This window comes from Apodemus sylvaticus, chromosome 4 (assembly GCF_947179515.1).
Source record: "Apodemus sylvaticus chromosome 4, mApoSyl1.1, whole genome shotgun sequence".
In the NCBI taxonomy this organism is placed as follows: domain Eukaryota; kingdom Metazoa; phylum Chordata; class Mammalia; order Rodentia; family Muridae; genus Apodemus; species Apodemus sylvaticus.
In genome coordinates, this window is record NC_067475.1 from 133,221,100 (window position 1) to 133,233,798 (window position 12,699).

At 44.5% G+C, this 12,699-nt stretch overlaps 1 protein-coding gene across 2 annotated transcripts in view; it reads left to right on the forward strand.

The window, feature by feature from the left end:
- The window catches only part of Trpc3 (transient receptor potential cation channel subfamily C member 3), a 64,191-nt gene that overhangs the window by 24,978 nt on the left and 26,514 nt on the right, over nt 1–12,699 (forward strand). For both annotated transcript variants that reach the window (XM_052180620.1, XM_052180621.1), the window contains exons 3-4: nt 1,858–2,046; nt 9,972–10,136. In XM_052180620.1, the coding sequence (XP_052036580.1) occupies nt 1,858–2,046; nt 9,972–10,136 (354 nt within the window). The remainder of the gene's footprint in view (nt 1–1,857; nt 2,047–9,971; nt 10,137–12,699) is intronic.

Genomic DNA, 12,699 nt, shown 5'->3' on the forward strand with positions numbered 1-12,699 from the left:
TTTCTACAGGATTAAGCACATCCTCTTGCACTGAGGCCAGACCAGGCAGTCCTCTGCTACATCTGTAGCAGGGGCCACAGACCAGCCCATGTATGCTCTTTCTCTGGTGGCTTAGCCTCTGGGAGCTCTGAAGGGTCCAGGTTAGTTAATACTGTTGTTCTTATGGAGTTGCAATCCCCTTCAGCTCCTTCAGTCCTTCCCCTAACTCTTCCATAGGGGTCCCCAACCTCAGTCCAGTGGTTGGCTGTAGATATCTGTCTCAGTCGGCTGCTGGTAGAGCTTCTCAGAGGACAGCCATGCTAGGCTCCTGTCTGCAAGTACATCATGGCATCAGTCGTAGTGTCAGGGTCTGGTGCCTGCACACGGGATGGAGCCCAAGTTGAGCCGGCCACTGGGCAGCCTTTCCTTCGGTCTCTGCTCCATTTTTGTCCATGCATTTCCATGAGATGGGAACAATTCTGGATCAAGAATTTTGAAGATGAGTGGGTAGTCCCACGCCTCAAATGAGGCCATGTCTATCTACTGGAGAGGGTCTCTTCAAGTTCCATCTCCTCACTGTGGGGCATTTTGGCTAAGGTCATCCCCACTGGGTCCTGGGAGCCTCTCACATCCTTGGTATCTGGGACTTTCTAGGGGTTCCCCCAAAACAAAATTTTATATAAAAGAGGGGTCCTTCTTGGGTCTAATTAATTGCCTTTACAAAGAGGAAGAAAATCGGGAGAGAAGCAGAGAGAGAGAGAGAGAGAGAGAGAGAGAGAGAGAGAGAGAGAGAAAGAGAGAGAGAAAGAGAGAGAGAAAGTGGACAAAATCCCAGTGTTCCAAATCAACTCACAAACTTGCAGCATATTGAGAGAACCCCCACCATCCCATGAGCCTCACCTTCAGTGCTCTCTCTAAGACTGAGATCCTGGCATTTCTGCAGATGCCGCAGGCAGCAGGAACATTTGTGGTGTTAAGACGTCCAACTATACTTCAATTGTTTCTTAATATAAACCAGTGATTTATGTGCGTGCCGCATTTTTTGTTAGCGCTAATATTTGTTTGTTTATTTGTTTAGATAGGATCTTAAGCAGTAACCCATGCTGACCTCAGACTCATAGTAGTCCTTGTCTTGTGAGCCATCACGCCTGGGTTTTTTGGGGGAGCAGTTTTGTTTTTTATAAGATGGTTCGATGGTATACCACTGATGTCTCAGTACTAGGTAGGTGGAACCTGGAGGATTTCTAATTTAAGGCCAGCTGTGACTACATGGTGAGTCACAGAACAGTCTAAACTACACAGTGAGAATTTGAAACTGATAAATAATGATTGAACATGACATGCCAAATAGTGTGCTAATAATATATACATATACATACACATACACATACACATACACATACACATACACATACACATACACCATATACATATACACATACACATACACATACATATACATAACACATACACATACATATACACATACACATACATATACATACACGCACTATATATATACATACATACAATGCTGAATGGGTGACTCAAGGGAATTAGCACAGTGTCCCTTTGTCCAGTTCTCCCTGCCTCCCCACCTCTGGCTGAGCACCTTTCTATTCTGCATGTCTAAGGACTTGACTCTTTAAGATTCCACATACAAGTGAGATCAAATCCATATAAATTTCAGAGCTTTAAGGAAACTTAGTGAAGGCGGGAGAATCCATATGTATCTGCTCTAACCAGCCTCATATCCAGGAAAGGGCTGCATCTTCCTGCCCAGAGACAGGGACACCTTTATCTACACATCCTGTCCCTGGGCACCTGCCACTGAATAAGAGAAGCTCTTGGCATTAAACACCAAACCTCTTCTTCTAGAATGACTACAGGAAGCTCTCCATGCAGTGCAAAGACTTCGTGGTGGGCGTGCTGGACCTGTGTCGGGACTCAGAGGAGGTGGAAGCCATTCTGAATGGAGATCTGGAATCGGCTGAGCCCCTGGAGAGGCACGGGCACAAAACGTCCCTGAGTCGAGTCAAACTTGCCATTAAGTATGAAGTCAAAAAGGTGAGTGAGCCAGTCATCTGGTGACATGAACTGGTGTTACCCATGGTAGGACCCCGGAATTCTTGATGTCAAGGATAAGTGTCCTCTTCATTTCCGTTTCCTCATGTAAGAGGATTCTATCTTTTATGAATCTTGGGTGTCTAGTGTAATTTAAATGGATTAGAATAAACCGAGCACTCTCCAGACTGTGGATTTCCATGCCATTAATAATAACAGTGTGGTGGCATACTTCTCTAATCCCAGCATTTGGGAAGTAGAGGCAGAAGAACCAGGAGTTCAAAGCCAGCCTCAGCTACCTAGCAAGTCTGGAGCCACCCTGGCCTACCTGAGAGCCAGTCTCAGAAACAGCAAAAATGGAGAATAAATAAAATAATGATAATACTCCTGATTACATGCATTTGTGAGACACCATGACATACATTGTCGTGTTGATCCTTATGGTCTTACATGCATTTGTGAGACACCATGACATACATTGTTGTGTTGATCCTTACGGTGAGCTTGTTATGCATTTTACCTATAAACCAGGCAAGCTAGATGATAAGATTCTACACAGAAGGGAATTGAGTTACCAAGCTTAAATGACAGGTGTGATGGTATAACATGTATGTGGAGGTAGTCACACCAGGGTCATAAAAAAAAAAACAAACCCTTATGTGTTTTCATTTGCTAATTTTCAGGGAGCTGTTAAATAATTTGTGAAAATTGTAGCTAAAATATTTCATATAGTATAAGTATGTTAGGTAGCAGAGGCAGGGGGTTGTACTTAAGAGGAGCTGATAGGGTTGGAGAGAGGGCTTAGTGGCTAGCAGCTTATATGTCTCTTCCGGAGGACACAAGTGTGAATCCTAACCACTGTGTTGAGGGGCTCACCACTACTTGTAACTCCAGCCCCAGAGAATCCAATGCTGGATATCAACGCCCACCTCCCCACACAAATACACAAGCTTTGAAAATAAACTAAATCTTTAGTAAAAGATACAAGCTGACAAATCATGAAGCAGCAGCTGTTGGAAGGGGCATATCTAGACAGCCACATCTTCTGTTCTTCCTTTGGTGTGGTCTCATGCTTACAAGGACAAGATCCATCTGCAAGGGTTCAAGTTCTAAGGTCACCATGGGTTCTTGACTGGTCACGGACAGCACCAAAGCCCTGAGCTACTTTCAGCAAAGTGGAAAAGTAACAGTCATTTGAAGATCATGTGAAATCACACAAGCAATTAGCACGAGGGACTCTGCTGTGATGGCTCACTGAATGTTAGCCTACAGCATTTCCGTTACAGAAATTCGTATCAGAGTGATAGCTCTCAAGCAAGTTAAAGCATCAAAGACAATTTTGTGTTCCTTGTTCTAAGTCCCACCCTTAGTATCTGACTGATTTCTCAGAAAAGAATTTAGCGAGGCCTCCTTGGAAGCTCACAGAACTGCAAGGAAAGACAAAAGGGCAAGCTTATATAAACCAAACATCCAGAAATCTTGCCTAGATCCACGCCCAGAACTACCTGACAAGGGAGTATCTGGGGCCAATTTGGGCTCTGCTGTAAGTGACCAGTATTGGCACTCACAGGAGGAATGTCCTGAGTCCTTGGCCAGTTGTCCTAAGATCTCTTGCAAATCAAACCTGCCACTTAACTCTGACCCAAGACATAGCTTACATTCTAACACAAAGCAAGGGTGTAGAAAGATCTCTCTCCCACACCTTCCTTCTAGGTGCAAGCACTGCACACATACACATACACACACAAACATTTTCACCACAGTAGAAGAAACTTTCATGTGTAATAACCATGGGATTTGGGCCAGTCATTAATGACAAGGCAAGATTTTCACTAGAAATTGAAATAAAACAACTTGTCAAGGAACAGATCAGATCTAAGATAATGAAAAGCCCCCTCGGAGATTTCTTCCTGTGAGGTTTTCCTTATGTTGGAGGAAAGATAATTTTGAACACGATTGATAGCAAGCCATTTTTAGAAAAGTGTCCAGACAGAGTCACGCTTCTTGCAATATGAATCTCTCTTCTTTGGCACCTGAGAGGAGAAAATTGATTTCAGTTGTCACGGGCTTTTTATCATTCCATTGAAAGTGTCATATTAGCAGAAACAGCTCATCTGCAGAGATGCTTCTGTTAGCCAACCCCCCCCCCCCCCCCCCCCCCCCCGCTGCAGAGTGATGCCTGATTTCATCTTAAGCAAGTTGATGCATGGGTTTTAACATATGCAGTATCACTAGCAATAAATTTGTTACCAATCAACATATAGACCTAGGGATTTAATGCTTATTAGAACAGGACTTTTTATATAATAATGTTAGAATCCTTAAGGGTTCGTATTGTTCTTTCAGAGGTTGCGGGTTTGTTTATCATTATTGACATGGTGGTTCACAACTATTCATAACACCAGTTCCAGGGGACTGATTCCTTCTTCTGGCCACTGTGGGCAGACATGTGATACACATACATACATACATACATACATACATACATACATACATACAGATAAAACACCTATACCCATACATTTTTAAAAATTATTTTAAAAATAATTCTTTAAAAAATTACAGATCCCTTGACAGCATGCAGTTTGGGACTTCTGTGCACGAGGAAGACAATCAGCAGAAACTGAAGGAAAGGGGGTTAGAGAGATTCTTCAGTGATGAAGAGAATTCTCTGATCTTGCAGAGGTCCCGGGTTCAGTTCTCAACACCTTCATGATGGCTTTTAACCATCCGTAGGCAGGCACAAGGTACACATACATACATGCAGGCAAAATACTCGTACACATAAAAAACATAAATCTAAATGAGCATAAGGAAAAATTTCAAGCCGTGTTGTAATAAGCATTCCAGGCAGGCACAGAAGAGAGTGCCTGGAACCCAAGCACTGAAGAGGCTGAGGTAGGAGACCAAGGTTAGCCTGGGGTCCATGTTGAAACCTGTCTCAACCCTCTCCCAAAATAAATAAATGCTAGTTCATAAATCTATTTCCCCATTTCCAAAGAATAGCTACAGTACTCGGTGATGTTGGTGAAATCTGTGACCCTATGCCGTGTTTTTCCATCACAGAGATGATTTGCTCCCCTTGAGTTCTAATTATGACCATACGTCTCTGCTGTTCTGTGATATGAGAGCAGAGCATGGTCCCTCCCCTACATACCTCAGGCTGTACCTACTTCGTGGCGGGCGATGTCTATTATAGGAGATTTGATGGTGGGATGTGGCAGGCTATTTAGTCTGTTAAACTAAGCTACAGAGAAAAACTCGTTTCTGGAGCCCCACCCCCGCTGCCAAGTGCTCCAATTTCATCGGCAACAGAAAAGAAATCTAAAAATTAGACCCGCTGCGATACGGACATGTTCAGTTATCCACCAGTGTGTTTTTCTGTAGATGGAATAAGAGGGAAAATGAGAAATATGCATGTAATTAGCATAACAATGTTATTAAAGGCAAGATCGAAGTTCCTCAAGGGTTTTTCACAATAGCACCCACTGAGGACAGTTCAAGGGATGGTATAACATTATCACATTCAAGTATATATTTATTCAGTTGTTGGGATTCAACTTACATTGCCTCTCTGTGTGTGTGTGTGTATATGTGTGTGTATGCATGCCTGTGTGTGTGTGTGTGTGAGAGAGAGAGAGAGACAGAGAGAGAGAGAGACAGAGAGACAGAGACAGAGAGACAGAGAGACAGAGAGTTAGGTAACTGTTAAATTTTTTATTCCATTGAAAGATTGAAATGTTCTTATGTGTCAAGCATTCTCTCGTTGACTCAGAAAATCTCAAATCAGGGCATTATTTCTGTAATGGCTTCAATTTGCTGGTCCACTGAAGTTGAAAAACAACATAGGACCCTGACGCAGCTGGCTAAGGCAGCATGCTATCACAAGGATATGTTTCCAGGAAATGGAGTGGTTTTAGAGATAAAGGTCACTGCCCTATTTTGAAGTTGGTTGAGAAGAAGAAAAAAAATCTCCAGAAGGATTAGTGTTTTGTGCTTTCCCTTGCTAATATTGGATTGGTTTTATTTTTTTAAGATGTGCCTTATGTATTTGTATTAGAAGCTTTAAATTGTTGGGGGAAATCTATTTGTGTGGGTTTTTAACGGATTCAGTAGATGCCGTATTATCTCAAGAAGAATATAGGTTGTGCTCCTGCTTATGGGAAATAGGCCAGTTAGGATGAATTTTATAACAGGTAAAATGCTAGGATTTAGCATATAGTAAGTGTTGGCCGAGCGTGATGTAAGCCACAAGGGTCAACGTGGGTCATCTCACGGACGCTGGGCAGAGAGGGTAATCGTGCCCTGATGGCACACCCTCGGGCTTAAAGATGGCCCTGTTGGGAGGAGTTCAAGGAAAAGGTCCAAACCAAACCATTATTTCTGTCCTCAAGTACTGGGAGTGGCTCAGACCTATCATCCCAGCATGAGGAAGACTGGCAGGAGAATTGCTTCCTGCTCTAGGCCAACTTAGACTACAGAGTTAAGACCCTGTCTCAAAATCAAAACAAACACAGGCGCGTGGGACGGCTCAGTGAGTAAAGGTGGTGGAAGCTTGGACACCTAAACTCAATCCCCTATGTCCTGGTTGTTTCTTAACTTAATACAAGCTAGAGTTTGTTATCTGGGAAAAGGAACCTCATTTGACAAAATGGCGCCACCAGATTGCTTGTAGCAAGTCTATGGAATGTGGGAGGGCCCAGTCCATTCTGGGGCAGCACCACCCCTAGGCAGATAGTTTAAACATGCATTATATATATATATAAAACTGAGCAAGCGGGCGGGGGGCAGTAAGCCAGAGAGCAGCATTTCCCCATGGCTTCTGCTTCAGCTCCTGCCTTCAGGTTCCTCCTGCTTTGAGTTCCTGTCCTGACTTCCCTCAGTGAGGGAAAATGACCTGAGGGCTGTAAGCTTCTTTTGGTTATAGTCTTTATCACAGCGATAGAAACCCTAAGACATTCCCAACCCTACATAGAAGTAGAAAAGAACCAACAGGCTGTCTCATAACCTTCATATTTAGCTCCATGGCACCCTCATGCTCACACACACATGCACACACATGATGATAATGATGATGATGATGATGATGATGATGACACCATTTCTGTGGAGTTTAAACCCCAAGAGAACCAGAAATGTGTCTTCTCACACTTCAGGACTTCAGGGGTGGGTCCAAGTTGAAGGCACTGGCAGGTAGGACTGTATCCTCCAGAGGAACACGCCAGTGTCCTCGTGTGGCAGAAGAATGGAAGAGTGAGCTGATGAACACCATGTGACTCATTTATGACCATCTTTACCCGTCAGCCAGGGCTGTGTCGCTGCTTGGTTGGATTGCTGTTTTTAAGCCTAGAGTCTTGATAAGTTACCCAGACCAGACTTGAACTCCTCGACTCAAGGGACCCTCTGCCTCCCTCCAGACTCCTGACTAGCTGAGACCACAAATGGGCAGTGCTTGTCTGCTGGCGCCAGTCTTCCAGCCCTTACTCTCACCACCTCAGAACGTCACATGGCAATACCGGGACTTTGGAGGCAAGGCTTTCAAGTCATAGCAAGCAGATATCCCAGGGGAAGTGAGTCATCCATCTGAATGGACACAGTGCGTTTGTTTTGCAGCAGGGTACTCCATACCTTGTAGAAAGCTTTGGGTTTTTAACCCTCTCCCCAAGAAAAGCACACGGTTGACTCCTCAACACAACAGTAATCTGATACGATGACATTCGGTGCTCAACCTGTGGCTCTCCTAGCTCCTTGTCCACAGCCCGGCTGGCCGCCGACTCCAGAGAGCTTTGACTCAGATCTGTGCAGCTTGGATCTCACAAACACAGAGACATTTCCACTAATGTTTATAAGATGACTGTGTTACTGTCTTGACAAGAATGTGGAGTTCAAAGTTTTATTCTAATGGCTTTGATACTGTTTCTTTTTTAAAGATTTACCATATATATATATATGAGTACACTGTAGCTGTACAGATGGTTGTAAGCCTTCATGTGGTTGCTGGGAATTGAATTTAGGACCTCTGCCCACTCTGGTTGGCCCATTGGCTCCAGTAGGCCCTGCTCGCTCTGGTTGGCCCCAGTCAACCTTGCTCGCTCAGGCCCAAAGATTTATTTATTATTATAAGTACACTATAGCTGTCTTCAGACACTCCAGAAGAGGGTGTCAGATCTCATTACGGATGTTTGTGAGCCACCATGTGATTGCTGGGATTTGGCCTCAGGACCTTCAGAAGAACAGTCAGTGCTCTTAACCACTGAGCCATCTCTGCATTTATTGATTTATTGATACTGCATCTATTGACAGCCTCCTGTGTGCTCTAACAAAATGTCTGCTGATGACATAAAGTAGTACCAATTCTCCTGTTTTCATCTTGTGTCAAATGCCGGTGCCGTCGACGCTGCCTGATAGTGAGCATAGAAAGCATTATGAAGAGTGCGTGAGCAAATGTGGTTGGCACGCGCTGTGGAGGGAGGAGCGAGACCCGAGACAAACAGGAAAGAAATGTCTAAACAGCACAGGGCGGGAGTGGAGATCTGGAGCCCTTGCAGAATCCAACAGGGCTTCACACAGACCGGGGAACTCTTCTGCTTTGATGGTGTCTACAGCCTTTCCCAGGAGGTCACCTGATGACTGTTAGGATGTGAGACAGTTTCAAAATTGTGAGTCTTACAGGGTTCTGTGGCTCGTATCTTCTACCCCAGCATTCAGGGGCCTGAGGCAGGATCCCAAATTCAAGACCCGCTGGGCTCATAGTGAGTGAGACCCTGTCTTAAAAGGAAGAGGAGGCGAGAGAGGAAGTTAGTAAGTAAGTGGTCTGGAAAGAAGACCTAACAGCAGCAACGGTGGGATAATCAGTTTTGGGGTGCTATAACGAGGCACCGTCGTTAGGGTGATTTATAGACAACAGAGTCTCATTTCTTACAGCATTGGGGCTGCAAGTTTGAGGTTAAGATGGCGGCAGAGCAGTTTCTGGCCAGAGTCACCTATTGTGTTGCAAACTGCTGACTTCACTTGTAGCACAAACATAGGAGGCGTGTTCATAATACACTAGCACGGATAGTGCCATCTTATGTGTTCCATCCTCAGGCCCCACGCATGCCCTGTAGCCCTGCAGCCCTGCAGCCCTGCAGCCCTGCCTCCCAAGGCCAGCACACTGGGAGTCAGGAGTTCAAAATGTGAATTTGAAGAAGACACTGAATTTGACCCAAAGCAATGCTGTTTTCACATTAAGTCATCCAACAAAGCTAAGTAATCACTAGGCCAGCCTGGGCTACAGCGTGAGACCCTGCGTCAGAAAACTGAAAACATTTAAGAGGCAAGATATATCATGTAGAAACTTTGTACAAGGTCTAAAAAAAAAACAAAAACATGATTCAGCAGTTAAGAGCCCAGCCAATGTGGGCCGTGCGTAACACCCGCACAACCACTGTGCAGTCTCTCCATATCCAGTCACAGTACACACTGCTCGAGTGTGCATGATTTATAGACATTTCAAACATGTAGTATTTTAGGAGTAACTCATGAAATTTACTCACATTTCTCTTACTTCTAGTCAACAAGAAGCACAATAACCCATCTCCTTTCCCATTCTGAAGTGAATACAAGGACGTTAGCGGATGGCGTGGTAGGGGCATGCATTTACAAAAGAAATCCAACATCAGTCACTACTGCCAGAGAGGAGTCAGTTACCAGCAAGGACTGGGAGGAAGGGCAGCAGCAACTTAACTCCTTTGGTGTCCACCTTCTAGGAAGCAAGTCTGAATGATAAAGGGAAGACAAGGGTTTGAACAGGCTGTGTTCTAGACAGATACATGGACAGGGGAATGCTAACATCTCTCTCTCTCTCTCTCTCTCTCTCTCTCTCTCTCTCTCTCTCTCTCTCTCTCTCTCTCTCTTTCTCTCTCTCTCTCTTTCTCCTTTCCCAACAGTTTGTGGCTCACCCCAACTGCCAACAGCAGCTTTTGACGATCTGGTATGAGAACCTCTCTGGCCTCCGGGAGCAGACCATCGCTATCAAGTGTCTGGTGGTGTTGGTCGTGGCCTTGGGCCTTCCATTCCTCGCCATCGGCTATTGGATTGCACCTTGTAGCAGGGTACTAGACTCCCCACCTTCCCTCCGTGGTTGGTGCACTATGTATCTTTGTTGGGAAAAAGCTAAAGCTAAAGTCAGAGTCAGGCTCCCACGTCCTTGGCTCTGCATTTTTTTCCTCTTTCACAACAGATTTTATTGGTTCAGGAGCAGAGTACACAGACATTCCAATTCTTATCACACGTACCCCAAAAGAGCCATATATTGTGTACAGGTACCCAAACTTCTGGAGAGTCACTTTGTGTTCATGTACACAAATGAAGAGCTACATATTATTTTTCTTTGAACTTATTTCAGGGATATTCCAGCCTCAGACTTGGCAAGTGTCCCTAAGACCTCTCATAGCAACCAAATGCTCATAATCCTCAGCTCCACCAACTCACAGTTTTATGCCACACAAAACATACTCAAAACTTCCATCTTTCACAGCACATTATCACAATGGTTAGGAAAACAGACTGCCATGACCACAGACATCACAGTTCTGACAGGGCAAGGACCAAACACTTTCTTACAAAATGGTTCTACTAGAAACATGGGACCAGATATAAGTAAAAATATTCCAGACACGAATGCACGACTGAGACTCCAAATTGCCATTTAGTATGCTTTGTATTGTAGGATATAAAACTAGCGCCCTCTATGAAATGTTATGGTGACCGCCCCCACAAGACAGTCACAGCCTCTCCTGATTCAGTATCCTGCTATTTGCTGGTTGTACCAAAAATAAATAACCAGTAAATGATCTAACCTTAAGTGACTTGAACCAATGTTCTGCTTTTTGGTGAGTGGATCAGCTCAAGAATAGAATCAGAGATGATTTGGTACCAGAAAGACACATTGGCAGGCACGATGTAGTAAGGCTTTTAGGTAGAAATCCCCATGGTAGACAGGAAGGACTAAGCAGCCAGAGTGTAGGAGCATTTGTGCAGTTGCTACTAAGAACATGGAGCTTAAGGAGAACATGGCCGCCGCTGCCTGGCGGAAGGGAAGTAGGCAGCAGCACCCAGTGAGACACGAAGCAGCTGACTGCTTGGGGCACTCGTCCGAGCCCATTAGAAGCACCTGGGGCTGAATATTAAAGTATGTGGATATCAATGGTGTTATTTAATCTTCAGTCATAATCTTCAGTCATATCCACAGTGGGTCCTCAAGCCCTTTGTTCTTCCAGAACCTTCCAATGTGTGTAGAATCGGGGTCAGTGTGCTTTAGGTTTCTCTTTTAGCACTGCTTAGTTTTGATCTCTCTGAGGCCTTCTCCTCTCAACCTGCCTAAGTGAAGCTAACCGTGACTAAGAATTCCCCTACACAAGATGTGGACGAGAATACAGGTCGTGCTCACAGAATCTGCTCTGCTAATGAAGGGCACTTCCCTGAGGAGGAGCTGCCCTTCGGGCCTTTCATCTCATGCCTATATTCTGAAATCTGGTTTTCTCTCAATCAGAATCTGTTTCAGGCCAAAACCAGTCAAGGTCACTTATAAATGACCCTGAAAGTCTTCCATTGCCCCATGGCTCAGCAGTCTCCTCTAGGCGTTTATATGTGTGAAAACATTTATTCGTTTTACCTCCTTGTTGATCTGTCCCACACACAATAAAAGGTAGAAAGCTTGTCATTATGACCAAGTTTGGTGACTGCTGGATTCTTTGTTATGTATCTTGGAGAAGTTACTCTACAATTCTTTACATGCATAAACACTAAAGGCTAGAACATAAATCACATAAGAGCCTGCAGTGAGCAGAAAATTATAACCCAACCAGTTTCTCTATCTGGGGGAAATATATCACAAAGTTCTGGTACCCAATAGTCCATCTCTTCGGATATCTCAGTCAATTAGAGCAGGTTAGGGTTGCAGTGGGCATCTTGGGGTGCGCACTTTGCATCATATAAAATGGCAGTAGTGGTGTTTCATCATAAGGGAAAAAAAGGTAATTTGGGCAGTGGTGGCGCACAGCTTTAATCCCAGCATTTGGGAGGCAGAGGCAGGCAGATTTCTGAATTAGAGGCCAGCCTGGTCTACAGAGTGAGTTCTAGGACAGCCAGGGCTACACAGAGAAACTCTGTCTCAAAAATAAATAAATAAAAATAAATAAATAAATAAATAAATAAATAAATAAATAAATAAGGGGGGTAGGAACTTAGCCATTTCTGGAACCCATGCATGCCTGTGCTTCTTACAGAGTAAAGAGATAGCTTGAGAGTCATTAGGCTGGGGTACCTTAGTTAATGAAATGCTTTCCTTTCGAACATAAAGACCCAACTTCCTTTCCTAGCACCCACATACAAAGCTAGGTAGGAAGGCATGTGCCTACAGTCTCAGTGCGGGGAAGCCAGAGACTGGAAGAGCCCGGGACTAGCTAGACAGCCAGCCTAGTAGCTGGTGAACTGTAGGTTCAAAAGCCAAGGTGGGGAGCACCAGAAAAATAACCTTGATGCTGACCTCCAGCCTCTACTGGGAATTCTTAGGCTGGGGACAAAGCTAAGCCTTAGAGCATCTATCCAGTGTGCATGAAGTCCTGGCCCCTATACTGTAAAACAAACAAACAAACACACACACACACACACCCT